General features: G+C 44.0%; 2 protein-coding genes across 3 annotated transcripts; both read right to left on the minus strand.

Annotated features, from left to right (window-relative positions):
• Positions 1–1925: 1925 nt before the first annotated feature.
• Positions 1926–13484, minus strand: LOC310690520 (vomeronasal type-2 receptor 26-like). Of its 2 annotated transcripts, XM_083469597.1 has the most exons (7): positions 12955–13483; positions 12429–12554; positions 10640–10931; positions 8687–9544; positions 4280–4507; positions 3413–3539; positions 1926–3132 (listed from the first exon to the last, which is right to left on the minus strand). In XM_083469597.1, exons 3-7 carry the CDS (start codon positions 10925–10927, stop codon positions 2237–2239), a joined length of 2397 nt encoding a protein of 798 aa, XP_083325723.1. In that variant the 5' UTR covers positions 10928–10931; positions 12429–12554; positions 12955–13483; the 3' UTR covers positions 1926–2236. The 2 variants fall into 2 exon arrangements, with proteins under 2 accessions (XP_083325723.1, XP_083325722.1); XM_083469596.1 differs by having other exon boundaries at positions 12429–13484.
• Positions 13485–13506: 22 nt separating this feature from the next.
• Positions 13507–27050, minus strand: LOC310690826 (vomeronasal type-2 receptor 26-like). The gene is made up of 4 exons (XM_083470402.1): positions 25582–27050; positions 22004–22231; positions 15996–16122; positions 13507–14411 (listed from the first exon to the last, which is right to left on the minus strand). Exons 1-4 carry the CDS (start codon positions 26371–26373, stop codon positions 13510–13512), a joined length of 2049 nt encoding a protein of 682 aa, XP_083326528.1. The 5' UTR covers positions 26374–27050; the 3' UTR covers positions 13507–13509.
• Positions 27051–27574: the final 524 nt, after the last annotated feature.

Genomic DNA, 27574 nt, shown 5'->3' on the forward strand with positions numbered 1-27574 from the left:
CAGAATCTGTCTGTGGGCGTTTCTTAAACCTTTTCCAGCATAGAAGTTGTCTGACTCCCAGTTGCCTCCTCCTCTCACTGCGCGGGAGTCTTCTGCGCAGGGAGGGCGTGGGTAGTGGAGGACCTGTGCTCTCCTCACTGATGTCCAGAGAAGAATCCCGGAGCTCTCCCTCCGCTTCCCCCATTTGCCCCCCTTTATCCCTGGTGTTTTGCTGATTTCCTTCCTCCTCTACCGAGCTGCTTCTCCCCCTGGTGCTGGGTCCTTCGCCTGCAGAATCTGGGAGCCTCCCCTTCGCCTCTCGCTCTGATGTCACTTCCCTGACAGGTACTATGTGGCACCTGTAGCAGTGCCAATTTGTAGTTTCAGTACATGGATAATTCCTAGGCTTTAATGGTCTAATATCTCAAAGAGGACACCGCTGACAACAAAAATGGTACAAAGCAATTAATACAAAATGAGGTAGGTAGCCGTGTTGGTCTGCCATAGTCAAAATTAAAAAATTCCTTCCAGTAGCACCTTAAAGACCAACTAAGTTAGTTCTTGGTATGAGCTTTCGTGTGCATGCACACTTCATCAGTGTGAACAGGTATCTGAAGAAGTGTGCATGCACACGAAAGCTCATACCAAGAACTAACTTAGTTGGTCTTTAAGGTGCTACTGGAAGGAATTTTTTTATTTTGAATACAAAATAACTGTATGATGGAGAGCATATGAATATTAACTATAGAGTATTCTGAAAGAAAAGACTGCCAGTGGGATATACTACTGTTTCCTCCTTATTAACTGCTGTTTGTCATTTAGATCAGGCCGCAACACAATGATGTAGCATTTGGAGGAAAAGATGAAACCTAATAAGCCAGCACTGGAGGCCAAGATGGAGAAGATCACTACAAAACAAGAGCATGCTGAAGGTGATGAATTTGGCCTCATTAGAGCTGTCAGGCAGTTTCCGGGCTAAAAATGCTACAACAAAACTGACAAAGGCAAGGAAGCCCATGTAACCCAGGACACAGTAAAACATGACAACCGACCCTTCATTACAGTCTAGTATTATTTTGTCCTTTACAGAGTGCAAGTCAGAATTGGGGAAAGGTGGAGAGGTTACTAACCACACAGCACAAACACCAATTTGGATAAGGGAACAAGAAAGCACAGTGGTGCTTGCCAGTCTTTTCCCCATCCATTTCCTCATTCTTGATCCTGGTTTGGTGGCCCCAAAGGCCAGAACCACAGTGATGGTTTTGGCCAACACACAAGAAACAGTCACTGTGAAAAGGAGATAGGCTAAATAAGTAAATAAATGTCCTGTCCGTTTCATCATGTAACTTGGCAAAGCAGAGTAAGTTAAGCTGTCAAATAGGATGTTATAACTCCAACAATACTTTAGAGGTTGGTTCTCTTTCACCAAGTTAGGCCTCCTCAGGCCACAATAGTGCTGCTGCTGAATTGGGCTTGCATCTGGAGTAGTTTACACTTGTATATTGTAATGAATATAGGGGTTGCTCGTGCGTAAGTTGCCGCCACTCCTGGCTGTGTTGCCTTGTTAAAACCTTTCTGTCTGGACAGCCCTTCACTTCGTGGCTGCCTCAGTCGCTAGCAGAATCCGTCAGTGGGCGTTTCTTAAACCTTTCCAACATAAAAGCTGTTTGACGCCAAGTCTCCTCCTACTCTCCCTGTGCGGAAGTCTTCTGCGCAGGGAGGGCGTGGGTAGCGGAGGACCCGTGCTCTCCCCACTGGTGTCCGGCGAGGAGTCCTGGAGCCCTCTCACCGATTCCCCCATCTGCTCCCCTTTGTCCCTGGTGTTGCGCTGATTACCTTCCCCAGCTGATGATGAGCTGCTTTTCTCCCTGCTGCGTCCCTCTCCAGCATCACTTGGGAGCCTTCCCTCCACCTCTGGCTCCGATGTCAGTTCCCTGACATATATCTTATGCTGGACTTGCTTTACACCATCTTCTTTTGTATGTGATTGCTTCCTTTGCGTACTAGAATATTTTATTGAAACTGTAATCCTATATACACATAGTGACTTTCATTAATTTCAATGGAGATGATTCCCAAGTAATTGTAAGACTACAACCTGAGGTGTTCTGTGATAGGAAATGAATGTTCTGGTACCATTTGTGAAGTATCATCCATTAAGCAACAGTCCTGGAACACCACCAAAAAGGAAACACAAACAGGTTGATTGGCTGGTTTTAAATGCCACACCTGTGAAATTATTATTTTTCGCTCTCATTCAGTTTCTAATTAATTGCCCTCTGGTGTTCTGGTCAGGCCTCAGCATAATGATGTAGCATTTGGGAGCAAAGATGGAACCCATTAAGCCAGCACTGGAGGCCAAGATGGAGAAGATCTCCACAGCCACCATGTGTTTTCCCTTGGAGCTCAGGTAGACCGGAACAAAGGAAATCCAAACACTACAAAATAACAACATGCTGAAGGTGATGAATTTGGCCTCATTAAAGCTGTCAGGCAGTTTCCTGGCTAAAAATGCTACAACAAAACTGACAGTGGCCAGGAGGCCCATGTAGCCCAGGACACAGTAAAACATGGCAGCGGACCCTTCATTACATTCCAGAATAATTTCTCCAGTCACAGAATGCTTGTCAAAATGGGGGAATGGGGGAGAGGTTCCCAGCCACACAGTGCAAATACCAGCTTGGATAATAGTACAAGTCAAGACAATGGCGCTTGCCAGTCTTTTCCCCACCCATTTCCTCATTCTGGATCCTGGTTTGGTGGCCATGAATGCCAGAACAACGGTGATGGTTTTGGCCAACACACAAGAAACAGTCACTGTGAAAACCACACCAAAAGCCATTTGTCGGACAAGGCAGGTCACTCTGTCTGGTCGGCTGAGGAAGATGAAGGGGCAGAGAAAGCAAAGGAGAAGAGACATGAGGAGAGTGTAGGTCAGGTCTCGATTGTTGGCCCTGACGAGGGGTGTGTCTTGATGCTTAGCAAAGATTACTAGGACCAAAAGTGTAAGCAGAAAGAAAAGGAGAGAGAGAAATGCTATGCACATCCCAAGTGGTTCTCCAAAAGTCAGGAAGCTGATTGTCTTTGGAATGCATTGTGTCTGGTCCTTGTTTGGATAGTGATCTTCTGAGCATCCAATACAGTCATTCATGTCTGAGGTAAAAAAGAAAAGATTAGATGCAGACTCATCATGTCTTAAAGAGCAAATACAAATTCCACCAATATGGACCTCTTCGAATGAAATCGGAAATATCTTAGGTATTTCCCAACAAACCAGATACAATGCAATGTGTTTAAAACCCCAAGCCAACTAGCATGTGTAGCTACTGGGGCCTCTTACCATCTTCATCCGGTATGTCAACTGTGGAGATCGGGGTGGCCTGGCCACTGTAGTGTGTGAGGGGGGAGAAGGGGGGAGAGTTGTGTCTCTTACCCTTCTGGGAGGCAATCCTTCCTTGGGGACATGGAGCACAATCATAGCAGCAGAATTTCTCCCCCTCCTTCTTTTTCTTTCTGGATCCAGGAGGGCAACTTGGGCTACACACAGAATGGGGTGGAACCTGTCCAGTGGAATAAGCATGGGAACAATTTAGCACATATAGCAGTATAGGATCTTTGCCTCCCATTATCTCAGCTACAATTAGGAACGCATGACATTCCAAGCATTCTCAGTATTGTATGCACAGTGGGAATTTAGTATTGACTAAGAGGTGCAAATGACCTCCTTAGAACCAACTCAGGGTGAAAAATACCACTATCCACAACTGGGGGGTGGAGAGGTGCTTAAAATGGCTTTCTTTTGAGCCTCCTTCAGGCACTACAGAAAATGCACAGGGGCTCAAATTGAGGAGTGGGTGAATATTCACCAGCCCTGCACCCAATGTCCAGAGACCTCCTTGGTGTACTTGTCCCCCCTCTGATCTTCCTGTGCTGAGTAGGGGGGTGTAAGGAGCAGTCTAACACACATATCTGAACATGCTTAGAAGCCTCTCTGGGATTTGGAACATTGTGTTATTATCACATTTCCCAACTGAAAAGAGGCTTCAGCTGACTCCTTTTAGAAGCTCCCTTCATATCTTCCTGCCAAAGACAAGGAGGAATCAGGGGTGTAGTATGAAGACCTATAAAACATACTGGGTAACAGGTCCTAAAAAAATAAAAAAGCAAAATAAGGATTCCATGTTCCACATGTGCTTCAAGATATGTACCACACTCTGATAGGAACACACTAGACTCATGATCTGCAATGCAATAATATTTTGTTTACCCACATCTCATGGACATTGCTGTCATTCCTCACCTGGAGAAAACTCTTATGCCACACCATTTTGTCCTCATGAATGGAAAATTGCTTTCCTGGGGGAGCCTCCAGATCTATCCTCCCAACCTTGATTCTCACATAGGAGTTATTTGGGAAAGTGACCAAGTTCGTAATATCAAATCCAGTTTCTAATTCCCTGTTTTCACCAAAAGATACTTTTTCTCCAGCACTGTTGTTAAATGAAACACTCCTAAGAAAGGGGTAAAGCTGCATTGAAAGGGAAACAAAGGAGCAATGAATTAAAGCCCTAATGTCACTTCTTACTGAACTCAGTTTGGGGCAGAGTCTGCCTGTGAATGACAGGGAATTTAAAGCTCAGACTAGAGCTTTAAATCTTTTGAAGGGTGGTTTATACACCTTTTAAATAAGCTAAAGCACATAGTTCCCTGCTGAACAAGAAACAATTACAAGGGCTGAAGCCACAGGGTGGAAGCTTTTGGTTGCAGATGCAGTAGCCCCAAAAAGTCTCAATAACATCTTGCCATTCCACTCTGGACCGTCTTGCACAACAAATTCATCATCAAAGGCACTGAATTCATTGTTGCCCACTTCACTACAAGAAACACTGGTGGCTAAAACTCTCCCCTTCCTCCCCTCTCCCTAGTCGGAAGAACCACAGAGCAATTGGAGAAGCCACCGGAATTGCTGGCTTGGTAGGACTTTTCCAGCTAACCAATAAGTGCCTTAAAGGCCCCCAATAGCAGCGTAAGGGGATGAGAGCTTGTAAGATATTTATTGCAATTTTTAAAAAACACCAAACATCCAAATTACCATCACCATATAACATACAAAAGTATAAAATGAAATTATAGAATAAAGAAAAGATAGAAAAAAGAAAATACAGATAGGATAAAAGTTATTCACAGATCGTACTTTCATAATCTTTGGACTTCCTCACATCTCCCTTCCCTGCGTTCTCAATCATATAGTTACATGCAGCAATTTGTTACCTTACTTCCATTCTTATTGTACAAAACTCAGATATTATGTTCCACCTTTTGCATGGTTTTATCATGGATTAAGCTTCTTGACTCGAACATAATATTACTTCCAAATTCATCATTTCCTTAGATATCACTTATTCTCATATATCTTACAATAGATTTACTGTACTGCTGCCATGTTTCTTTCAGTTGTGCATTCTCCTAACATTCATACAATTTATAATGTTTTTGTAAATAGTCTTTAAATTTTTTCCAATCCTCTTCCACCGTCTCTTCTCCCAGGTCTCGAACTCTGCCGGTCATTTCAGCCAACTCCATATATTCTATCAGCTGCATCTGCCATTCTTCCAGTGTGGGTAGATCTTGGGTCTTCCAATACTTTGCAATGAGTATTCTTGCTGCTGTTGTTGCATACATAAAGAAGGTCTTGTCCTTCTTTAACACCCCTTGGCCGACAATGCCCAGAAGGAAGGCCTCTGGTTTCTTAAGGAAGGTATACTTAAATACCTTTTTTAACTCATTATAGATCATTTCCCAGAAAGCCTTAACCCTTGGGCACGTCCACCAGAGGTGAAAGAATGTTCCTTCAGCTTCCTTACATTTCCAGCATTTATTATCGGGCAAGTGATATATTTTTGCCAGCTTGACTGGGGTCATGTACCACCTGTATATCATTTTCATAATGTTTTCTTTCAGGGCATTACATGCCGTAAACCTCACTCCGGTGGTCCATAACTTTTCCCAGTCAGCAAACATAATATTATGCCCAATGTCCTGTGCCCATTTTATCATAGCTGATTTGACAGTTTCATCCTGCGTATTCCATTTCAACAGCAAGTTATACATTTTTGAAAGTACCTTAGTCTTAGGTTCTAACAGTTCTGTTTCTAATTTTGATTTTTCCACCTGGAAGCCTGTTTTTTTATCCAAATTAAAGACCTCCCTGATCTGAGCATAATGTAGCCAGTCTCGCACTTTATCCTTTAGTTTCTCAAGACTCTGCAATCTCCAAGAATCACCTTCTTTTTCTATTATTTCCCAATATTTCGGCCAATTGACCTCCATATTGAGTCTTTTCGGGGCCTTGGCTTCCATTGGTGACAACCACCTTGGGGGTCTTGTTTTCTAGTAAGTCTTTGTATTTAGCCCAGACATTATACACAGCTTTCCTGACAATATGGTTTTTAAAAGCCTTATGAATTTTTACCTTGTCATACCACAAGTATGCATGCCAACCAAAAGCATTATTGAACCCTTCCAGATCTAGGACATCAGTGTTCTCAAGGAGAATCCAATCCTTCAACCAGCAGAAAGCTGCAGATTCATAATACAGCCTCAAATCTGGCAGGGCAAATCCCCCTCTCTCCTTGGCGTCAGTTAGTATTTTAAATTTTATTCGGGGCTTTTTGCCCTGCCAGACAAATTTAGAAATATCTCTCTGCCACTTTGTAAAACATTCCACTCTGTCCACAATCTGTAGGGTCTGAAACAGAAACAACATTCTTGGCAATACATTCATCTTTATCGCAGCAATTCGACCCAACAAGGAAAGTTTTAATCTTGACCAACTTTCTAAGTCCTTTTTGATTTCTGTCCAACACTTTTCATAATTGTCCTTAAATAGATTCAAATTTTTAGCAGTCATGTTAACCCCTAGGTATTTCACCTTCTTAACAACTGTTAGGTCTGTCTCTTTCTGAAACCTTTCTGTTTCCTCGGTTGTTACATTTTTTTCCAAAACCTTTGTCTTTTGCTTGTTTAATTTAAAACCCGCTGTCAGAGCTGCTCCCAGATCCTAGCTCACAGAGGATCACGCTAGCCAGCGTTCACTTTATAAAAGTCTTTATTGAGTTACAGTTTCCATTTCCAAGCTGCCGCGTGCAGCTCTACGTCTTATAAGCTAGACCGGCGAAGCTCCGTCTGAGTCTCCGCCCCCTGTACACCAACTTAATACCCTAGCCTTATTCCACCTTTTCCGCCTGACCGTTCTTCTCTGGGTCCCTCTGCCCCCCGTGGTCTCTTCCTTCCTGGACTCTTCTGACGCTGACCCCCTGGACCCTTCTGTCTCCTTGCGTCGGGCTTTAGGACCGGCTCCCTTTCCGGGCTGCTTACTGCGCCGCCTTCCTGTGCATTTGAACTTGGCGCGCGCGCCCAACCTTCCACTTTCCGCTTGACCGTTTCTTCGCTCCCCGATGGAGGTGTGGCCACTCCTGACTCATGCCCTCCCCCCTGCGGCGAGCTGCCGGAGCTCGATACCTGGCGCCCTCCCTCTCCACTGCGCTCTGTTGGGGATGCTGGCCCCGATTTCCAACTGCTGCCCTCTGAACCCCCTCTGGACCCTTCTTCCTGGGGTGTCCCCCTAGGCTCCCCCCTTGCTCTGGCCACTGGCGCTCCTTTCTGTGAATCTTCTGATTCACTGGAAAGACTCGGAGATCTCGGGTCGTCGTCATCACTCATCTTTTCTTCGGACTCCTCCCCCTCGCTCTCTGTTTCCTCCCTTGCCCTCGCCTCTGCTCCTGAACCCCTGACATCCGCCACCCGACCAAACTCATGAATCAATTCTAAGGCTCTTTTCGTACTAGATTCTGGCTCCTGCAATGTCAAAACCAGATCATCTGCAAAAGCTTTCAGTTTGTACTGTTTGGCTCCGACCTGAATCCCTTCAACCAACCGGTCCCCTCAAGGGGATGAGAGCTTGTAAAAGGGAAAGAGCAATGGAGGACCTCACCCCCCTAGCCCCTAAACTGTGAGATGAAAGCATCCAAAATGCTAAGGAAAGGCTTAATGCTCACAAGGGCTAGAGAACTCTGTGATGTTCTTTGCGGGAGGCACTTATTTCAGTTGGTACAATTATGGCAGTTATGAACAGTCTTAACAGAGCAGCAGTTATGTTCTGTTATGCTGCTTCTTGTCTCAGAGTTAGTCAGTCTGTAGCAGTTTTTGTCTTAGATTCAAATCTATGTCAGATGTATTGGTAACATAAGGAACACCTACCTGTCTGGTATATTTAATCTAACCCGTGCAAGTACACTGAGTAAAAGTTATTCTCTGTTTAAAATGTAAAAGAGAGTCCATTGCATAGTTTTTATAGGAGGGGAAAGGGAACTACTTAAAGGGTCAAACAACCCAAGCTCTCTTCCACATAACTCTGTAAATAGGAACTAGTGTTTAATTCCCATATAAACGATCAAAGATTGGCAAAGCATGTTCTCCTTCATGGAGAGCACGTGTTGCCGTGGGGTCTGACAGGCCACCCCTCTGTTGCTGGTCAGGATCGTTTAGATGGCCATTGGCAGTGATTGGGCTGTTTGGGTTACTGGGGAAATTTTGATGTTACCAATTTGTGGGATGGACCAAAGGTTTTATACACATCTGGAGGGCCGAGGTTGAAGCAGCCTCACTGGACATCATGATCCCACCCATGTCAAATGGTAACCAGTACCTGCCAAGCTTGCAGTTTTGGTAGCTCCTGCATCTCTCCTTCCATCGCTGCCCTCTGCTTGGACCTGTGCAACAATGTGTTATGTAAAGCATGTGCCATGGCATAGACAGCATTATAGACACTGTAGCTGTGGGCAGTCATGCTCATCTCAAAATCAGATGAAGGGAGCTCCTCCAGCTTCTCCTCTCCAGTGCAGGTTCCATTGGGCTTCTCCTCTGTGTTGGAGTTTGGAAATAAACAGCGAAAAACCAGGGTCCAGAACTGCTTGAGAAAACCATCTCCATTTTCCTCAAAGGGGTTTAGAAGCTGAAGAAAGGCTCTGAATCTTTGCACCTCATTGGAATGAACTGTAAAGGAGATGGAACCTTGGAAGACTTGCATATCCCATCTTTTTGGATAAGTGGTTCCTATGAAATCGAGCTGAGCAGTCAGAATCCACACTTTCCTCATAGGTGTCCCAGCCACATTTCCCCCTTCCCATTGTGCTAACATTGGTAGTAAGGCAAGTATGGATGCAGAATTCCCGCAGAAAATAACAGCACTGGCTTTGCTCTTCACAATCACTTGATTCACTTGTAGATACAGTAAAGGAAGGTTATTATACGCATAACTAGCTTGGGGAGTTCTCTCTAAGAAGGCCAAGCAAATATGTTTACTGGAAAGCAGAGGTTGCAGCGTCTGCATACACTTCTCTCCACTCTCATTATTGCCTGCAAGTAATCCTACCCATGTCCATGAAAAGTGGAGAAGTAACTCAACAATCCCAGTGTACTGATGGTCATCGTTGGGCACCATCCGGTAGAAGGAAGTGGGTCGGCTTTGATCCGTGTTCTCTGGAGCAAAGGAGCCATAACTGAGCTGAAAGGAAAGGAAATCAAGAAATATAAATTGGTTCATGAATGTAGTAGAAGGAACTCATATGTGGTTTCTGTTCTGTCAAAAAGACTGGGAGAGAAAACTGCATTTCCCGAGATAGGAACCAGGAGAGGCTGTGTTGCAACCTCCAAGAAAGAGTCATAGACACTGGATTGTAGAAGGATGAGTAACCTCACACCCAGGGCCTTATGCTGCCCTCGGAATACTCTACAGAGGATGTCCCCAGGACACACGTCTCACTCATCCTGTGTCACACAGTTCATATACTTGGCTAGTATGTGTCTCTGAACAGTAATACTGCCTCTTGTTTGCCTGGATAGAGAGAGGTTGATTTGGAAACATCTGGTGTTTGCATGGCTGAACTGCAGCCTACAGAACTAGAGTCATGTGTCTTGTCTCAACCACCACTGATATGTGACACCTATCAGAGCGGCCTGATATGGTTGTTCACTTGGTACAATGGTAGGGACGGCCCTGGCGGAGGCTATTCTCTCTTTCCTCCTCATGGAAGGTGTAAAAGGTGACATCAGAGACAACCTTATGGTCACAGCAACCCATTTATTGCTCACCAGGCACCAATCATGTTTTCTTTCAGATACAAGGCGAACTTAGAAAAAAAATTATTTTAGCTATTTATATTTTTTTTTATCTAAATCCTTTAAATATAGAAATCCTCCTAAAGTGACTTGCCATTAAATTACGTGTTTAAAACCCAATGCTATTTTTCAAGAAAAACAGGTGCTGGAGCCCACCTTGAACTTCTCTCTTGTTCTCATAGAATGGCAATGGTGCCCAAATGAGAGGTGCCTGCACTGAGCTATGGTGAACACTGGGTGAACACTGGTTAAAGGTCAAGGGTAAAGGACCCCTGACCATTAGGTCCAGTCATAACCAACTCTGGGGTTGCAGCGCTCATCTCGCTTTATTGGCTGAGGGAGCCAGCATACAGCTTCCAGGTCATGTGGCCAGCAGGACTAAGCCGCTTCTGGCGAACCAGAGCAGCGCACGGAAACTCCAAACACTGGTTAGGAAACATAATAATAAGTGAGCTATGAAGTGCCCAAATCAGTATTTTACCTGGGGAATCTTGTAGACACCCAATATGGTTGCCATGTAGAGGGATGTTCCAAAGTCAAGTCCCCCAATGACAGTCATCAGATTTTTTTCAATGCCACACCTGTAGTTGGGTACATATCTGGGATGCATGGAAATAAGGTCCAGAATGGCCCGATAGGTCATCCTATTATTGGTGTAACTGTCATAGATGTGGAATCCCAAGGTGATATTAGGCAAGACCATGGGGTTCTCATTGATCTCCTTGACCGCAAACACCAAAGCCAGAATATGCTGATAGTTCTTAGGCATAATACTGCAATGGATAATTTTATGATGTATAACTGAGAGATATGCAAGCCATTAGAAAATTGCTCCTAGGCTAGAATGTTGCTGCTCCTCCAATACTATCTGCTGCTTAGGATGCCCACCCCCCTTTACTCCTTAAGAGCTTTGTATCAATCTTAGCAGAGAACTCATTTGTTGGTTCAGATCCATTTGAAAATGAGGAGAGAGAGGGAGGATAGTAATCTACATTTCTAGATCCGTGAAACATTTTCAACTTGACATATTTTCAACTTGGGGTGTCATGTGTGTTTGTCATAGCCTGGCTTAGAGGAGAACAAATGGTGCTCTAAAAACCCTACTTCAAAGGCAAGATGAGCTTTTGAGATTCCTCACCAGAAACTCTTCTCAGGCTTGGTTTAATATTTAGACCAGGGAAGGGTTCACACCTTTTCTCTAACATCCTACCCCTTGGCAACCTATTCCTATACTGTAGTGTGGCTGCTCTTACAAGAGTATCTACTAAATGGGCTGCCACTCTTTACCTCATCAGAGCTATGCATAATTTGTTTACATTTGTAAGATTCCTCATCCAAAACTCTTCTCAGGATTGGTTTAATGTTCAGACCTGAGAAGGGCACCTCACTTTATCTCCAACATGCATCCTTACCTCTGAAATCAGGATGTAGCTGTGGAGAGCATGGAAACAGGTGGAATTTCTATTTCTCTCCCCATCCCTCACCATAACACACTCTGGGGTCAAAGCAAGCCTCTCTCAAGAACTCAAAGCTATCCAGAGAGCTATCTTACCACTTGCACTTTGGGGAGTATCCTGTCACCTCCCCCATCCCCTATATCTCCCCTCCTGCCTGGTGATGGGTACTGGAAGCTTTCAACAGTTGGATGTTGGTTACTTATTCGAGGGTGCTTCCAGGTTGCCAATGTTTTGAGTTCTGATTCTAACACCTATGAGGAAATTCAGTGCGAAGTGTGGGACAATGCAAGCTTCACACATCATTGAAGCTCCACACAAACAAATCAGAATGAGTGCTCATTAAAAAGCCAACACTGTCTAATATGGATGAATGCTAAATAAACAAGTCATCTGAAAGTGACTCTGGTGTTTGCACCTGTTTGGGGACTCTATTTCTCTTACTTCTTTGGCTCTTCAGTGAATTCAGAAGCCCCTCATTTCAAGAAGGGCTTCCACATCGGAAGCTCAGATTTCCAAGTAAGACTAAACCTTTGCTCCTCTAATGAAGCACTGCCTGGAAGAGAATTGTGAAGGGGAGGGAGGAAATGGAGGATCAGAACTGATCAGCAAGTCCAAGCTATCTCATCTTCCTAGCAGTTTCAGATCACCATTTCCCTTCTCTAACTCCTCAGTTTAGCACCTAACTCTTATTCCTACCTCTGTGGGGGCAGGGGGTAATCCCACTGAAATCATGGGGCTCGTTTCTGAGTAAGCAATATTAGGAATGGGGAATCAGAATCAAATGATTCCTTGATGTACTTGATTACTACTTACAAGAAAGTACGGACTTGATGGGTGATAAGGATTTCTCTGAAGTCTTCTTTAGCAAAAGAGCCAAAGATATGAGAAGCCAGTCCACCAATTATAAAGTCACCAGGCTGATAGAATTCATGTGGAATGCTGAGCGAATGATTGGTGGTGCAACGTTTGTTATGTTTGCACATCACACGTGCCAGAAAGGAGAGAATGGACGCAATAATCAGCAGCATACTGAGGCAAATGTTCCTTCTAGTCACACACCTTTACTTCCATCGAGAACATGCCTGTTAGCTTCAGAACCAACCTCACTAGAATCTTTTGCCCTCACACAAATGCCATGTCATTCCACCAATCCACAGATTAAAAGACTGTCTTACAACTCTCCAAGTGAAAAGTGGAAATCCTGCCTCTTCCTCTGCCCTCCCCATTGTTTGAAATGGCAGGAAGGGATTCTTTAAAACTAGTCTTTGACTAGTATTCTCTCAAAATCTATGAGGACCTTATCCAAAGGAGATTCAGTGATGACAAGTGTGATAATTACCAATGAGATAATAACTAGGTGCTGTTATTGCTGGGAAGATCAGAAGAATGGAGAAAAACATGTTTTGTGATGTTTCATGAAAAGCCATCTCTGTCAATTCCTGAGACGACACACAAAGGGCACACAAAGTAAATTACAAAGAATAAGAAAAGAACAGTGAGCCTGTCTTTTTTCAGAGAAGGCATGCTTCACTTGACCATAGAATATGCATTATCTGTCCTCTAAACCTTCCTGCATGAACCTCCCTTTTTTAGCTTACTGACTATTACACTAAAACAAACTAGGGGAAGGCAGGTTCAGTTTGAAAATAGGAAGGTTTATACAGGGGCCGATCTACTATGAAATGAATGGGTACTATGTGGCACCTGTAGCAGTGCAAATCTGTAGTTTCAGCACATGGATAATTCCTAGGCTTTAATGGTCTAATATCTCAAAGAGGACACTGCTGACAACAAAAATGGTACAAAGCAATTAATACAAAATAACTGTATGATGGAGAGCATATGAATATTAACTATAGAGTAGTCTGAAAGAAAAGACTGGCAGTGGGATATACTACTGTTTCCTCCTTATTAACTGCTGTTTGTCATTTAGATCAGGCCGCAACACAATGATGTAGCATTTGGGGGAAAAGATGAAACCTAATAAGCCAGCACTGGAGGCCAAGATGGAGAAGATCTCCACAGCCACCATGTATTTCCCCTTAGTGCTCAGGTACACTGGAACAAAGGAGATCCAAACACTACAAAACAAGAACATGCTAAAGGTGATAAATTTGGCCTCATTAAAGCTGTCAGGCAGTTTCCGTGCTAAAAATGCTGCAACAAAACTGACAAATGCAAGGAAGCCCATGTAGCCCAGGACACAGTAAAACATGACAACCGACCCTTCATGACAGTCTAGTATTATTTTGTCCATCACAGAGTGCGAGTCAGAATTGGGGAAAGGTGGAGATGTTCCCAACCACACAGCACAAATACCAATTTGGATAAGGGAACAAGAAAGCACAGTGGTGCTTGCCAGTCTTTTTCCCACCCATTTCCTCATTCTGGATCCTGGTTTGGTGGCCCCAAAGGCCAGAACCACAGTGATGGTTTTGGCCAACACACAAGAAACAGTCACTGTGAAAATGATACCAAAAGTCACTTGTCGAAGAAGGCAAGTCACTGTGCTCGGGCGGCTGATGAAGATGAAGGGGCAGAGAAAGCAGAGCAGAAGAGAGGTGAGGAGCATGTAAGTCAGATTCCGGTTGTTGGCCCTGACGAGTGGTGTGCTCTGATGTGTAATGAAAATGACTAGGACCAATATTGTGAGCAGTGAGAAAAGGGCAGAGAGGAAAGATAAGCTCATCCCCAAAGGTTCTTCAAACATCAAGAAGCTTATTGTCTTTGGAATACATTGTGTTTGGTCTTTGTTTGGATAGTGACCTTCTGAGCATCCGACACAGTCATTCATGTCTGGGGGGAAACAAAGAAATGAATGTTAGTCAAGTATATTTGAGGGCAGCTACTTGTACAGTGGGCCGTGGGCTGTGGGTTAAACCACAGAGCCTAGGACTTGCCAATCAGAAGGTCGGCAGTTCGAATCCCTGCGACGAGGTGAGCTCCCATTGCTCAGTCCCTGCTCCTGCCAACCTAGCAGTTCAAAAGCACGTCAAAGTGCAAGTAGATAAACAGGTACCACTCCGGTGGGAAGGTAAACGGTGTTTCTGTGCGCTGCTCTGGTTCGCCAGAAGTGGCTTATTCATGCTGGCCACATGACCCGGAAACTGTACGCCGGCTCCTTCGGCCAATAAAGCGAGATGAGCGCCACAACCCCAGAGTCAACCACGACTGGACCTAATGGTCAGGGGTCCCTTTACCTTTACTTGTGCAGTACCTCAGCTTGGATGTATGAGAGGAGTCCCTAGCTAGACACAGGAGTGGTTGGTGTGGAAGGTTGGTGCTCTGCAGCCCCCTCCTGACAGCAGAGTATTGCTACTTCTTACTTTCATGAGCACTGAGAACATGTCCTGGAGGGGTGGTTGGATCAGGATGAAAGGTGGAAGAGGTTTGAGGAGTTGCTAGCTGAAAATGCCAGGGAGGGATCCAGTGAGCTGGGTCAGGGCCTCCTGAGACATGTCTGTCTGAGGGGGATATCGCAGGTGAGGGGTCTGTATATGAGAGCTACTCATACTACAGGCAGTAAGGGACTCATCTATTAAGGATAAGGGTTTAATTTCCTGAAATGGGAATGTTTGCTTATGTTGAATTGTTGTTTGTGTGTTTTCCTTTAGCAGTAGCTCTCTCGTTTGATTGGCTGACTGTGAATCACATGAGAGAGGCATTCCATTCTTTTGTGACTGCTATTTGAGTAACTGTCGTTTTTTTACGTGTGTGTGTGTGTGAGAGAGAGAGAGAGAGAGAGAGAGAGAGAGAATGACTGCTGAAAAGAGGATCCCAAGATGTTAATACGGAGAAACTTTTACTCACTATAAGGAACCAAGTGAAATAAGTATGAGATTGTAGATATGTTCTTCTCAGTTATATGATTATGAAAGTCAAACTGTTTTGAACATAAAGAGTCTGGACAGTGCATATCATCACAATTTATTCTATTTTTATAATATATACACAGCCTGGCTGTACTAGAGTTGTTCCTCAGGAGTGAGCTGCATGGGAAGGCAGTGCCCTAGAGCTCCCTTCCTGACTGCAAGATCTCTGCTGCTTAGCTGGATGGTGCAGGGGCAGGGCAGGGCAGTGGGAGACCTGTGCTCTACAGGTACATTGGCAGAACAAATCTCCACTCCCCTGCCCCCATCGCTGTCCAGGCAATCTACTGCTAGGGAACCTCTTGCCCATCATGCTTTTTAGGACAAATCACACCTAGGATGTTAGGAGTAGGGCAGGTAAAATTGCACTTTACAAGCCCTGGTGATTAGTTGATGGTTGGGTCTGTTTCCAAGTGCTGTGTCCCTTTGCAAACCTGATCACTGGCTGATTGTGGTGAGGAACTGCACAGCTGAGAGCAAAAAAACACGACATGTATATAGTGCCTCATACCATTCTGAAATGAAATCTTGCCTTCGGGACACTGGGCACAGTCATAGCAGCAGAATTTCTCCCCCTCCTTCTTCTTTCTGCTGGAACCAGGAGGGCATTTTTTGTTGCAAAGGGAGGGGGGTGGCACCTGCCAATTTGAATTAAGTATGAAAGCAGTTAGGTGCACAGAAAATGATTGGCTTTTGGAAAAGCTGAATTCCATTTTCTGGGCTATGAGCAATTAAGTGAATTGGAGAAATGGCACACTGAATAGTAAGAATATTTCGAATGCAAATGCATTTTACTGCAGACTAAGAGCCATAATGGCATCTGTTACTAATGTGACTATATATGTCCTTATATCCCAGTTGGAGTTATGGCCATTTCAACAAGAATATTTTTTGAAAGGGAGAGATTAGATATGAATAGTAACTTTAATGACCAAATTGCTTGGAAAAATACATTTTTGCAAACTTACCAGAGTTTTAACCTGCAGTTAAAAGGAACAGTTTTAGATGACTAAGTGTAATTTAAGGAAGAAGCTGTACAATTTCTGATCCATTCATGTTTTAACATTATTATCCCTAACCAGCCAAGTGTTTTCTCCTGAAGTCGGCCTGTCTATCGGCAGGCCCAGCTCCCCTTGCCTGCTTTCTAATGAGGTTTTCTGCAGGTTAGACTTAGATACCACTCAGCTCATCTCCAAAACTTTAAATAATTCTCTTTAGCACTGGAACAATAGATTGTTCAGTTTCTGTTAATTGGTTCTCGTGGGAAACTTGCAGATTCTAGCTTCACCAATTAACTCAAGCTGGTGTCAATTTACTCTTGGCAGAAAGCCCAGGTCTGCTTGACCTAGAAACTACTCACTCTGATTGGTTAACGACCAGCACTCAACTCTGTTATCAAGGGATTGTTAGCTCAGTTTGGTTTGAGGTGTGTTAGGAGTTAGAAGTGCTGTGTATGGTTTTGAGAGAGAGAGAGAGAAAGAGAGGATTTATTTTGCTTTTATTTGTATGCAGAAACTCTGCTGGTTTTATTTTTCCTTTTAATAAATCCTGTAAATAGTTCTTCTGAGTCTAGCTGACTAGTCATTACCGCCGCAACTAGCTTCCTCGCTGTGCAGGAAAACTCTGCTACGTTTGGGCTAAAGCCAATAGGGCTATGCCTGACACTTCAAAGTTCCATGAGGTTATGGGCATTGTGCTGCCAGCCTGAGTTGCGGTGGTGTCAGCATCAACGGCGTTGGTTCCAGTAGTTCCAGAAGTTGTTGTTCTCTGGCTGGTTCCTGACTGTTGTGAGCTGGTGACGCAGTGGACACAAGGACAACAGCTGCAGCGTGTGAGTGCTGGGTGCTGTGGTTCCTGTTTTCTCTCTCGGTGGTCGTGAGTAGCTGGTTCCGGGTTCCAGGGACATTGCTCTCAAGATGACCTCACAACCAGTTCAGATGGCTTTTGAGCGTCTGAATGACTCCAATTACTTGCTGTGGTCGGAACGCATGCAGGCAGTGCTGCAGAGGGATCGTCTCTGGCAAGTGGTGAGTAAGTTTCCTGCGAAGCCTGATGATGAAGACCTCGATAAAGACCAAAGAGCAAGGGCCACAATTGTCTTGGGGCTGGAAGATTCCCAGTTGCCGTATGTGAGGGGAATCAAGACAGCTAGAGGTGTGTGGCAAGCACTTAAAGAACTCCATGTGCGTGAGACAGCGGTTTCCAAGCTGTTCATTCGCAAGGCATTGTACAAGGCAATGTTACAGCCTGGGGTTACAATGCAGGAACACCTACACAGTTTACAGTTAAAGTTTTCTGCGCTACAGGAAAGAGACTGTGCATTAGACCAGCAGGAGAAGGTGGCTATTATTTTGAGTTCTCTCCCGGAAAGCTGGGATAATTTAGTTTTGTCTCTAGAAGGCATACAGGAGCGTGATTTATCAGTCAGTTACGTTACTGGGCGTTTGATTGAAGAATGGCAGAAGAGGCAAGAAAGGTCGTTGGCTGCAGAGGCTTCTACTGGTGGGCGGTTTGGAAGGAGTTCTCATGCCGTGCCAGAGGTGGAGCAAAAGCAGCGTACCGGTGAGGAGTCAGCGTTTGCTGTTAGGCGTTGTTTCCGATGTGGGTCTTCAGCGCATCTAAAACGACAATGTCCGGAGTTGGTCAAGTCTCAGTGGCCGGTGCAGGAGCAGAGACGAGATCAGCAGCAGCAGCAGCATAAAAAGAAATTCTTCAAACGAAAACAGTCGGCTCAGCTGGTGACCGGCGAGGTCAAGAGTGCTGATGAGAAACAAGCGGTCTGGGTGGTCGATTCGGGAGCATCTCGCCACATCGTGAATTCAGATGAATTGTTTGTTTCCAAGAACTCAGCACAGCGCAGCCAGGTGGCTCTAGCAGACGGAAGTACTTCCGAAGTGATTTCGGGGGGTGCAGTTTTTGTTCCTTGTCTTCGTGAATGCCTGCAAAATGTACTTTGTGTGCCGTCATTAAGGAGCAATCTGATGTCTGTAGATTGTTTGCTAAAAGCTGGGTTTAAAGTGTACTTTGAAGGAGACAGTTGCATTATTAAGAAGGCTGGTGAGATTTTAGGCACTGCTAAGTCAGAGGGAGGCTTGTTTTGGCTTAAAGCAGGATCTCAAGTTGCAGCAGTAGTCAGTAAATCTCAGCCTGCAGTGAATAACAAAGCTATACATGACAACTGTGTGCACTTATTGCATAGGAAAATGGGGCATGCTTGCTGGAAAAGTGTACTAAAAATGTCTGAATTGGCTGATGGGGGTAATTTAAAGAGTTGTAACAAGTACCTTGATTGTAATGTGTGTAAAAAGGTTAAAACCCACAGAGTCTCTTACCCCAGAAGTGACAGAGTTAGTGAGTCACCGCTACAGCTGGTTCACATGGACGTAATTGGTCCATTTGCTGTAAGCAGGGGTGGATCGCGTTTTTCATTAACAATTGTGGATGACGCCACGCGTTATTCCTGGGTTTTTCCCATGAAAAATAAGGGTGACGTGTTCACTAAGTTTAAAGGCTGGGTGGCATCTGTGGAAAGATTTCTGTCCATTAAACTCAGAAGGATACAGACGGACAGAGGTGGCGAATTTATGTCAAATGCCTTTAGAGATTGGTTACAAAAGCATGGCATTGGGCATAGAAAAACGAACGTTTTTTCCCCAGAGGAGAATGGCGTTGCAGAGCGAAAAAACAGATCTTTACAAGATATGATGTTTGCCATGCTTGATGATGCTGATTTGCCCATGTCTTATTGGGGGGAGAGCATGCTCACCGCGTGTTATCTACAAAATAGGCTCTTTCATCAAACAATAGGTACAACTCCGTACTTTAAATTGTTTCAGAAAAAACCTAAAATTGACCATTTGCATGTGTTTGGATCAAAAGCCTGGGTATTAATTCCGAAACAAATGAGAAAGAAGGGAGATCCTAAGACCAAACAGCTAGTGTTTGTGGGTTACCAGGAGCTGGGAAAAGGTTTCCGCTTTGCTGAAGGGACAAATGGCATTGTGATCTCCAGGAATGCCAGTTTTTGTGAACATAGTGGCTGGGAGAGACTACATGCCAATACTGAGGTTTGGTTTGAACCTTCCCAGGAGCTTCATGACTCTGAAGGTAGACACAGAGAGTCAGAGTCTGAGGGGGAGGAAAGTTCAGATAAGAGCTCTCAAGGAAGTGGAGTTAGCCAAAGACCAGTTGCTAAGCAGCAAAAGAGAGGTCGTAGTTCTGAGGAGGAAAGTGGGTCAGAAGAAAAATTTTCTCCCAGAAGATCTAAAAGACAAAACAAAGGAGTGCCTCCGGTGCGTTTTTCTCCTGATACTGCAAATGTGTTTAGTGTAAGTGCAGAACCCAAGAGTTTTCAGGAGGTGTTAAAGTTACCAAAAGAGGAGGCAGAGCGCTGGAAACAGGCAATGGAGGAAGAGATGTCCTCTCTGAATGAGCACAAGGTTTTTACACCAGTAGCAGCGCCTGAGGGGGCAAAGATTGTAGGCTGCAGGTGGGTGTACAAACTTAAACCTCTGGTGACAGGAGAGTACAAATACAAAGCTCGTTTAGTGGCTCAAGGATATTCTCAGAGGCCTGGAAAAGATTATGACGAGACTTTTTCCCCTACTGCTAAGGGGGACAGTGTAAGGCTGATTCTAACGCTTGGAGCAAAGAGAAAACTCCTGTTAAACCATTTTGACATTCAGACTGCATATTTACATGCATCAATATCAGAAGACCTGTATCTAGCCGAACCGCCTGGTTATGAGACAGGTTCCAATAGAGTGTTGAAATTAAACAAAGCTCTATACGGTCTTAAACAGGCTGCAAGATCTTGGAACAAATGTTTCCATGAGGCCTTAGTGTCATTTGGTTTCAAGCAGAGTACAGCTGACAATTGTGTTTATGTACGTGGTACAGGCAGTGATCAAGAGTTTTGTCTGATTTATGTAGATGATGTATTGTATGCCTGTAAAACAGATAAACAAACTAAAAGATTTGCCAAGCAATTGTCCAGTAAGTTCAAAGTGAAGGACTTAGGCCCGGTTAGGACATATCTAGGGTTGGAAGTGTGCTGGGCCCAAGATGGCAGCTGCCTAATTAGTCAGCAGAACAAAGTTAAACAACTACTGACTACATACAGGATGCAGGATTGCAAAGGGGCAGCGGTGCCTATGGATCCAGGTTTCATAAAAACACTTCACATAGATGAGAGTCCTGAATTTGAACACCCTGATGTATATCACTCTGTAATTGGAAGTTTATTGTATATAGCACAGTGGTCCAGACCTGATATTAGCTACGCAGTAGGCATATTAAGTAGATTGGTCTCAAAACCCACACTAAATGCCTGGAAAGGGGTAAAACAAGTTCTGAGATATCTCAAACAGACAATTGGCTATATGTTACAATTAAATTCTTCAGAGGACGAAATGTTGAGTTGCTACTGTGATAGTGACTGGGGAAATTTGCCAGATAGAAAATCTGTCACAGGACTAGTCATAATGGTCGGTGGAGCTTTAATCAGCTGGCGGTCACGCAAGCAAGACGTTGTAAGTGTGTCATCAACAGAATCAGAGTATGCCGCATTGAGTGAATTGTGCAACGAGGTGATTTATTTCAAGCATTTGATGGCAGATTTAAATGTAAATTGTGGAGAACCAGTACAAGTTTACATTGATAATCAAGCTTGTATAACCTTAAGTAAAACAGAGGGTTTCAAATCGCGTTCCAAACATATCTCTGTAAAATACCAAAATGTACGTTGCTGTGTACAAGACAATGTAATCACCTGTACTTATGTATCAAGTGAAGAAAATGTAGCAGATGTGTTAACTAAACCATTGGCAAAGGTAAAGAACAAGCGAATGTGCAAGGGTTTAGGTTTGCTGGAAAAATGATCTTCTACATAGGTGTATTTGGTGTTAATTGTTCAGCAGAATCTGTGAGGGGATGTTCAGTTTCTGTTAATTGGTTCTCGTGGGAAACTTGCAGATTCTAGCTTCACCAATTAACTCAAGCTGGTGTCAATTTACTCTTGGCAGAAAGCCCAGGTCTGCTTGACCTAGAAACTACTCACTCTGATTGGTTAACGACCAGCACTCAACTCTGTTATCAAGGGATTGTTAGCTCAGTTTGGTTTGAGGTGTGTTAGGAGTTAGAAGTGCTGTGTATGGTTTTGAGAGAGAGAGAGAGAAAGAGAGGATTTATTTTGCTTTTATTTGTATGCAGAAACTCTGCTGGTTTTATTTTTCCTTTTAATAAATCCTGTAAATAGTTCTTCTGAGTCTAGCTGACTAGTCATTACCGCCGCAACTAGCTTCCTCGCTGTGCAGGAAAACTCTGCTACGTTTGGGCTAAAGCCAATAGGGCTATGCCTGACACTTCAAAGTTCCATGATAGATAACGTCCCTATCTAGTTGACAGCTTCACTACATTTGTGCAAGCCTGCAAAAGTATACAGGATCCAAACCCCAACTATGTCACAATGACATTAATTTAGGACACTTCTAGGTTGTGATTTGCTGAAATATTCCCCACCTGTTGAAAACTCCTGTGCCACACCATTTTGTCTTCATTGATGGAAAACTCTTTTCCTGGGGGAGCATCCAAATTCATCCATCCAACCTTCATTCTGATGAAGGAGTTATTTGGGAAAGTGACCAAGTTGGTAATATCAAATCCAGTTTCTAATTCCTGATTCTCATTGAAAGACACTTCTTCTCCCGCACTGTTGTTAAATGAGATGCTCCTAAGTAATGGGTGGAGCTGCATTGAAATGGAACCAAAAGGACAATTGTTTAAAACTCAAATTAATTTTATGCATTGTTTTTTAGATTACAATTGCCTCTAAACTGCAGTGTGTAGAATTTCATAAAATATAATAGCAATAATGGCCATGTCTGCACCTGTCTTGCACCTAGTGGTCACCCAGCCATGGAAAGCACCAAGAAACCAAAGGGTTCCTTGGATGTCAGTGAATGGAAGGGCAGACAAGGATGTAAGAAGGATCCTTTTATTATTGGGAACTGAATCTAATAATTAATATGATGTATAAAGCTAATGTGGGACATGGGTGGCGCTGTAGTCTAAACCACAGAGCCTAGGACTTGCCAATCAGAAGGTCGGTGGTTCAAATCCCCGCAACAGGGTGAGCTCCCGTTGCTCGGTCCCTGCTCCTGCTAACCTAGCAGTTCGAAAGCACGTCAAAGTGCAAGTAGATAAATAGGTACCGCTCTGGCAGGAAGGTAAACGGCGTTTCTGTGCGCTGCTCTGGTTTCGCCAGATGCGGCTTAGTCATGCTGGCCACATGACCTGGAAAAACTGTCTGTGGACAAACGTCAGCTCCCTCGGCCAGTAAAGTGAGATGAGCGCCGCAACCCCAGAGTCGTTCGCGACTGGACTTAACTGTCAGGGGTCCTTTTCCTTTTTATAAAGCTAATAATATAGAACATAACAGCTAAATAACATATATAATTTGTAGAATAACATCCAAGATAAGTAAAGTAGCTATGATTTACAGAACAAGCTCAGCAATTCGCCTCTTCGGCTTCTGAAAAAGAGCTGTCCCACACAGCTTCCTGATAAGGCCCGACATGTCCCACTGCTGCTGGGATCTCTGACAGCTGGCAACCTGACAGGACGGTTTCCTGATCAAGTCCAAAACACTGGTATCTTCCTGGGATGGTTCAAAGGTGAGATTGCCCCATCATATCCAACACAGCCCTTTCTACGCTTCTAGGCCTGTGGCAATGCAAAGACCAGCAGATGTTCCCATCCTTCCTTATCTATGTGGCTGGCTCAGAGCAAGCTTACTGTGGTACCTCTGGTTACGAACTTCATTCATTCTGGAGGTCCGTTCTTAAGCTGAAACCATTCTTATCCCGTTCTTATCCTTTCACTAATGGGGCCGCCAGAGGTGCACAATTTCCATTCACATCCTGGGGCAAAGTTCACAAGCAGGAGCAGCTACTTCTGGATTAGCAGAGTTCGTAACCTAAAGCGTTTGTAACCAAAAGCATTCGTAACAGAGGTACCACTGTGCAACCACCTCCCACCATTCCTGTCTTTTACCCTGAATCTGTACATTGTGAGATAAGATGGCGCCCGGCACACTTCCCCTGTGCCGATGGATGCTTGTGCCGATAGGAAAAACCTGAGCTCTTAGCTCTTAGCAGAGTTCTTAGCAGCGGTAGAAAGTGTTGCCTTGTGTGTGGATAATAAATCAGACTGAACACAGGCTTCTTGCTAATCTCTAACAGCCTTTAATGTGAAGAAAAACATCATAAATCAGTCCCGGCGAGAGAGCAGACATTCTTCTCGCCTCTCAGCCAAAAACGAAAGGAAACTCACACACAAAGAAAGATTCCCGTATGTGAACCAAACCACGCCTCAGAATGTGAGACGTCACACAGAACTGTTTAACCCTGTAAGTTCTGATTCTCCTCACATACATGGCATCGTGTAGAGCAGGCAACACAATATAAATAGCATATACTGTACAGCAGAACCAACATTTTCAAAACACCCTGGCAAATCTGGAACTATGCTTAGTGATCTGATAAAATTGGACTTAATTTGGACTTTAAAGTATTTAACTCATGTGCAACTATACATTCTTGTTAAAAATGTTTTTATTAAGCAATTTCAACATAAATTATCAAACCATATAATCACATACATTATCCCCCCCTTTTTCCCACCCCCTTCCATCTCTCCCCCCACCCCAACCAGGGACTTCCCTCAGCTCCTCTCTCTGATTTCTCTACACATATTATTCTCTGCATGTTATAAAATTATACATATCCTTGCCTTATAGATCTATCATGTTATCAACCAATAAATTTGTGTATCTTTATTCAAAACCTGCCAAGGGTTCCAGTTCATTTTGTTATCTTTTTAGATAATTTGTAAAAAGTTCCCATCCTTCCTTAAAGTCGCATTTAGCCAACTCTGCATAGCTCATCAATTTTTCTTGCCTTTTCTTTCATTGGGATTTCCTCATTCTTCCATCCTTGTGCTATCAAGACTCTTGCCACTATTGTAGCATACATAAATAAATTCTTTGTTTTTCTTGGCAGGTCTTGTCCTACAATCCCTAACAAAAATGCTTCTGGGTTTTTTTTTTTACAAATGCCATTTTAAACATTTTTTTCCAATTCATTGTATATCATTTCCCATTTTTTAAAAACTTCTCTACATTCGCACCACTTATGATAAAAAGTCCCTTCTTTTTCTTTACATTTCCAACATATGTCTGACCCGGTTTTATACATTTTTGCTATCTGTACTGGTGTAATATACCATCTATACATTATTTTCATATAATTTTCTTTCAAAAGAGAACAATCTGTAAATTTCAACTTTACTTTCCACAATTTTCCCCAGTCCTCAAATTGTATATTATGTCCTCTATCTTGTGCCCATTTGATCATGACCGATTTGAGCTCCTCATCTTTTGTTTTCCATTCTAGCAAAATACTATATGCTTTCTTCAGCAGCTTCAACGTGCAACTACAATTCCTACCTGCCTATTTTACAGTTTGGTTATTCCTCTTTCAATTTTTGTCTGTTGTTAAAAATGTTGTTGTAGAAGTATAGGTTGGTTGCTCGAGAGCAATCAGGCAATATGCTGCAATAGTCTGTTTTAAAGCTTTCTTATCGGTGATAAAAACCTTTGGAAAGCAGAGCGCCTCTATTCCGTGTCTTGCTCATTCACCGGCAGAATCTGAGAGTGGGCGGTCCTTAAACCTTCCCCAGCAGAGTAGTTTCTTGACGCCCAGTCTGCGCCTCCCCTCTCTGCATGGAAGCCTACTGCGCAAGGAAGGCGTGGGTAACGGGAGACCTCTCTCCTCCCCGCTTTGCTCAGGCAAGGTGTCCTGGCACCGCCTTGCCTCCTCCGAGCCCTGCATCTCCTCTCCACTAGAGGCGTGGCTACCTTACTCCGCTGAAGAAGTGCTGCTTCCCACAATCTTTGGGGGCTCTCTGTAATCCATTTGGCTTTTCCCCGCTTGCCCCTGAGCCGATGGCAGTTCCCTGACAGTTTGTCTTTGTTTTATCAACAATATAAAATGAAATAATAATTAAAAGATATACAACAACAACAAAAGAACCATTACCTGCCAAGGCTGCAATTTCTGAAGCTGCGGTCTCCATCTTCTCACAATTCCTCTGTCTTTTGCCCTGGATCTGTACATGGCATCATGTAGAGCATGTGCCACAACATAGACAGCATTGTAGATGCTGTAGGCATGGCCAGTCATGCTCATCTCAAAGCCAGACGAGGGGAGGCTGTCCAGCTTCTCCTGTCCAGTGCAGGGTTCACTGAACTCAGTACTGGATTTGGAAAAGAAACAATAGAATGTCTGGAGCCAGAACTGCTGAAGAAAACCATCTTCACCTGCCATGAAAGGATTGAGGGAGCGAAGAAGGGTCTTGAATCCTTGCACCTCCTTTGAGTGCACTGTGAAGCATATGGAGCCATGAAATGGTTGCATACCCTGGCTCATTTGAAAGCCCACTGCTGAGAAATCCAGATGAGCAGTCATAATCCATACCTTCTCCATAGATGTCACATTTTCTGCACCACCTACTGCTAGCCATAGTTGCAAAAAACAGAAGCACTTGGCTTCTCCATAGACAATGACAGCACTGGCTTTGCTTTCTGCAATATCATGATAGACTTGGAGCCACTGGGGAATCATGTCATAATACTCTTCAAAATATGAGCCTTTTGGAGGTCTCTCTGAAAAGGCCAAGCAAATGCCTCTCTGGAAAAACAGAGTTTGCAGGATTTCCATAAAATTCTCTCCACTCTCACTATCCAATGCGAACAACCCAACCCACGTCCATCCAAAGTGGAGAAGTAACTCAACAATCCCAGTGTACTGATGGGCTTCATTGGGCACCATCCGGTAGAAGGAAGTGGATTGGCTTTGGCCAGCATCCTCTGGGGCAAAGGAGCCATAAGTGAGCTAGAAGGAAACAGACAGTTATTTCCCATTAATGCAGTAGAAACATTGATTATGTGTGGATAGCCGTGATGAAACCATTGTGCTTTGGACCCACTGTCTCAGTAAGCCCGTCAGGAAATGGGCAGATGAGGAGGAGTGGTGGAGAGCAGCACCCCCAGAACCTTCCAGAGAGAAGGAAGGGGAGAGAGTATGGTGTGGTAGTTTGAGACAGGTCACACCCGAGAAGGAAAAAGGACCTGGGAAACAATAGGTGATGAAGAACAGGAGCAAGGTAGCAGTAAACAGAGACAGGAGTCAGATACGTTAGAAACAGTACAGCAGCCAAGTGACATTCTCTCGCAGCAGAGTTTGTCAGAGCCTCCTCCTTCCAGAAGGACCAGACATGCTCTGCAGAACCCAAAAGAGAATTGTTCTTAGCAGCCACCATAGTCTGCAGGAGGGGTCTGATTTCTAGGAAGCAATGGCTGGTTTGGTGGCAGCTCAAGAGTTTACTTTTATGTCTTCCTGTGAACTAAAGTAAAAGAATATAAAAGCTCTCTGTGTGTCTCTGATTTCACTAGGTAGATAACCAGTGAGCTGTTGACGGCAGCAGTGACAGCCCCAAACTCTCCAGGTCAAATCAATTAAGGTAATGTACAAGCAACTGATGAGCAGCCTCTGTAATTCATCCTGGTTGGAGTCTACCTGAGGCCAGCATAGACTAGGTGTGTACAACAGGATCTGCAAAATGTTCCATTCATACCCTCTGAAGAACATGCAAAGGCTGGGAAATGGATGAAGACAGATGAAAGCTTTTATTGAATACAATCTGAAATTGTCAAGAGGGCTATGATGGAATGCAAAACCTTTCTCGACATGACAGAGGAAAGAAGAATGAGGGGAAGTCACCATGTTTGACTCTTACCTGGGGAATCTTGTAAACACCTAAGATGGCTGCCATGTGGAGAGAAATCTCAAAGTCAAGTCCCCCAATGACGGCCATCAGATTTTTCTGTTTGTCACACTGGTAGTTGGGTACAAATCTGTAGTGTGTAGAGAGCAGCTCCAAAGTGGCCCAGTAGGTCATCCTTTCACTGAAGTAACTATCAAAGATGTGGAATCCTAATGTGACATTAGGTAATAGATTGGAATTCTTGTT

This window comes from Podarcis liolepis (assembly GCF_965112155.1).
Source record: "Podarcis liolepis genome assembly, chromosome: 13".
Taxonomy (NCBI): Eukaryota; Metazoa; Chordata; class Lepidosauria; order Squamata; family Lacertidae; genus Podarcis; species Podarcis liolepis.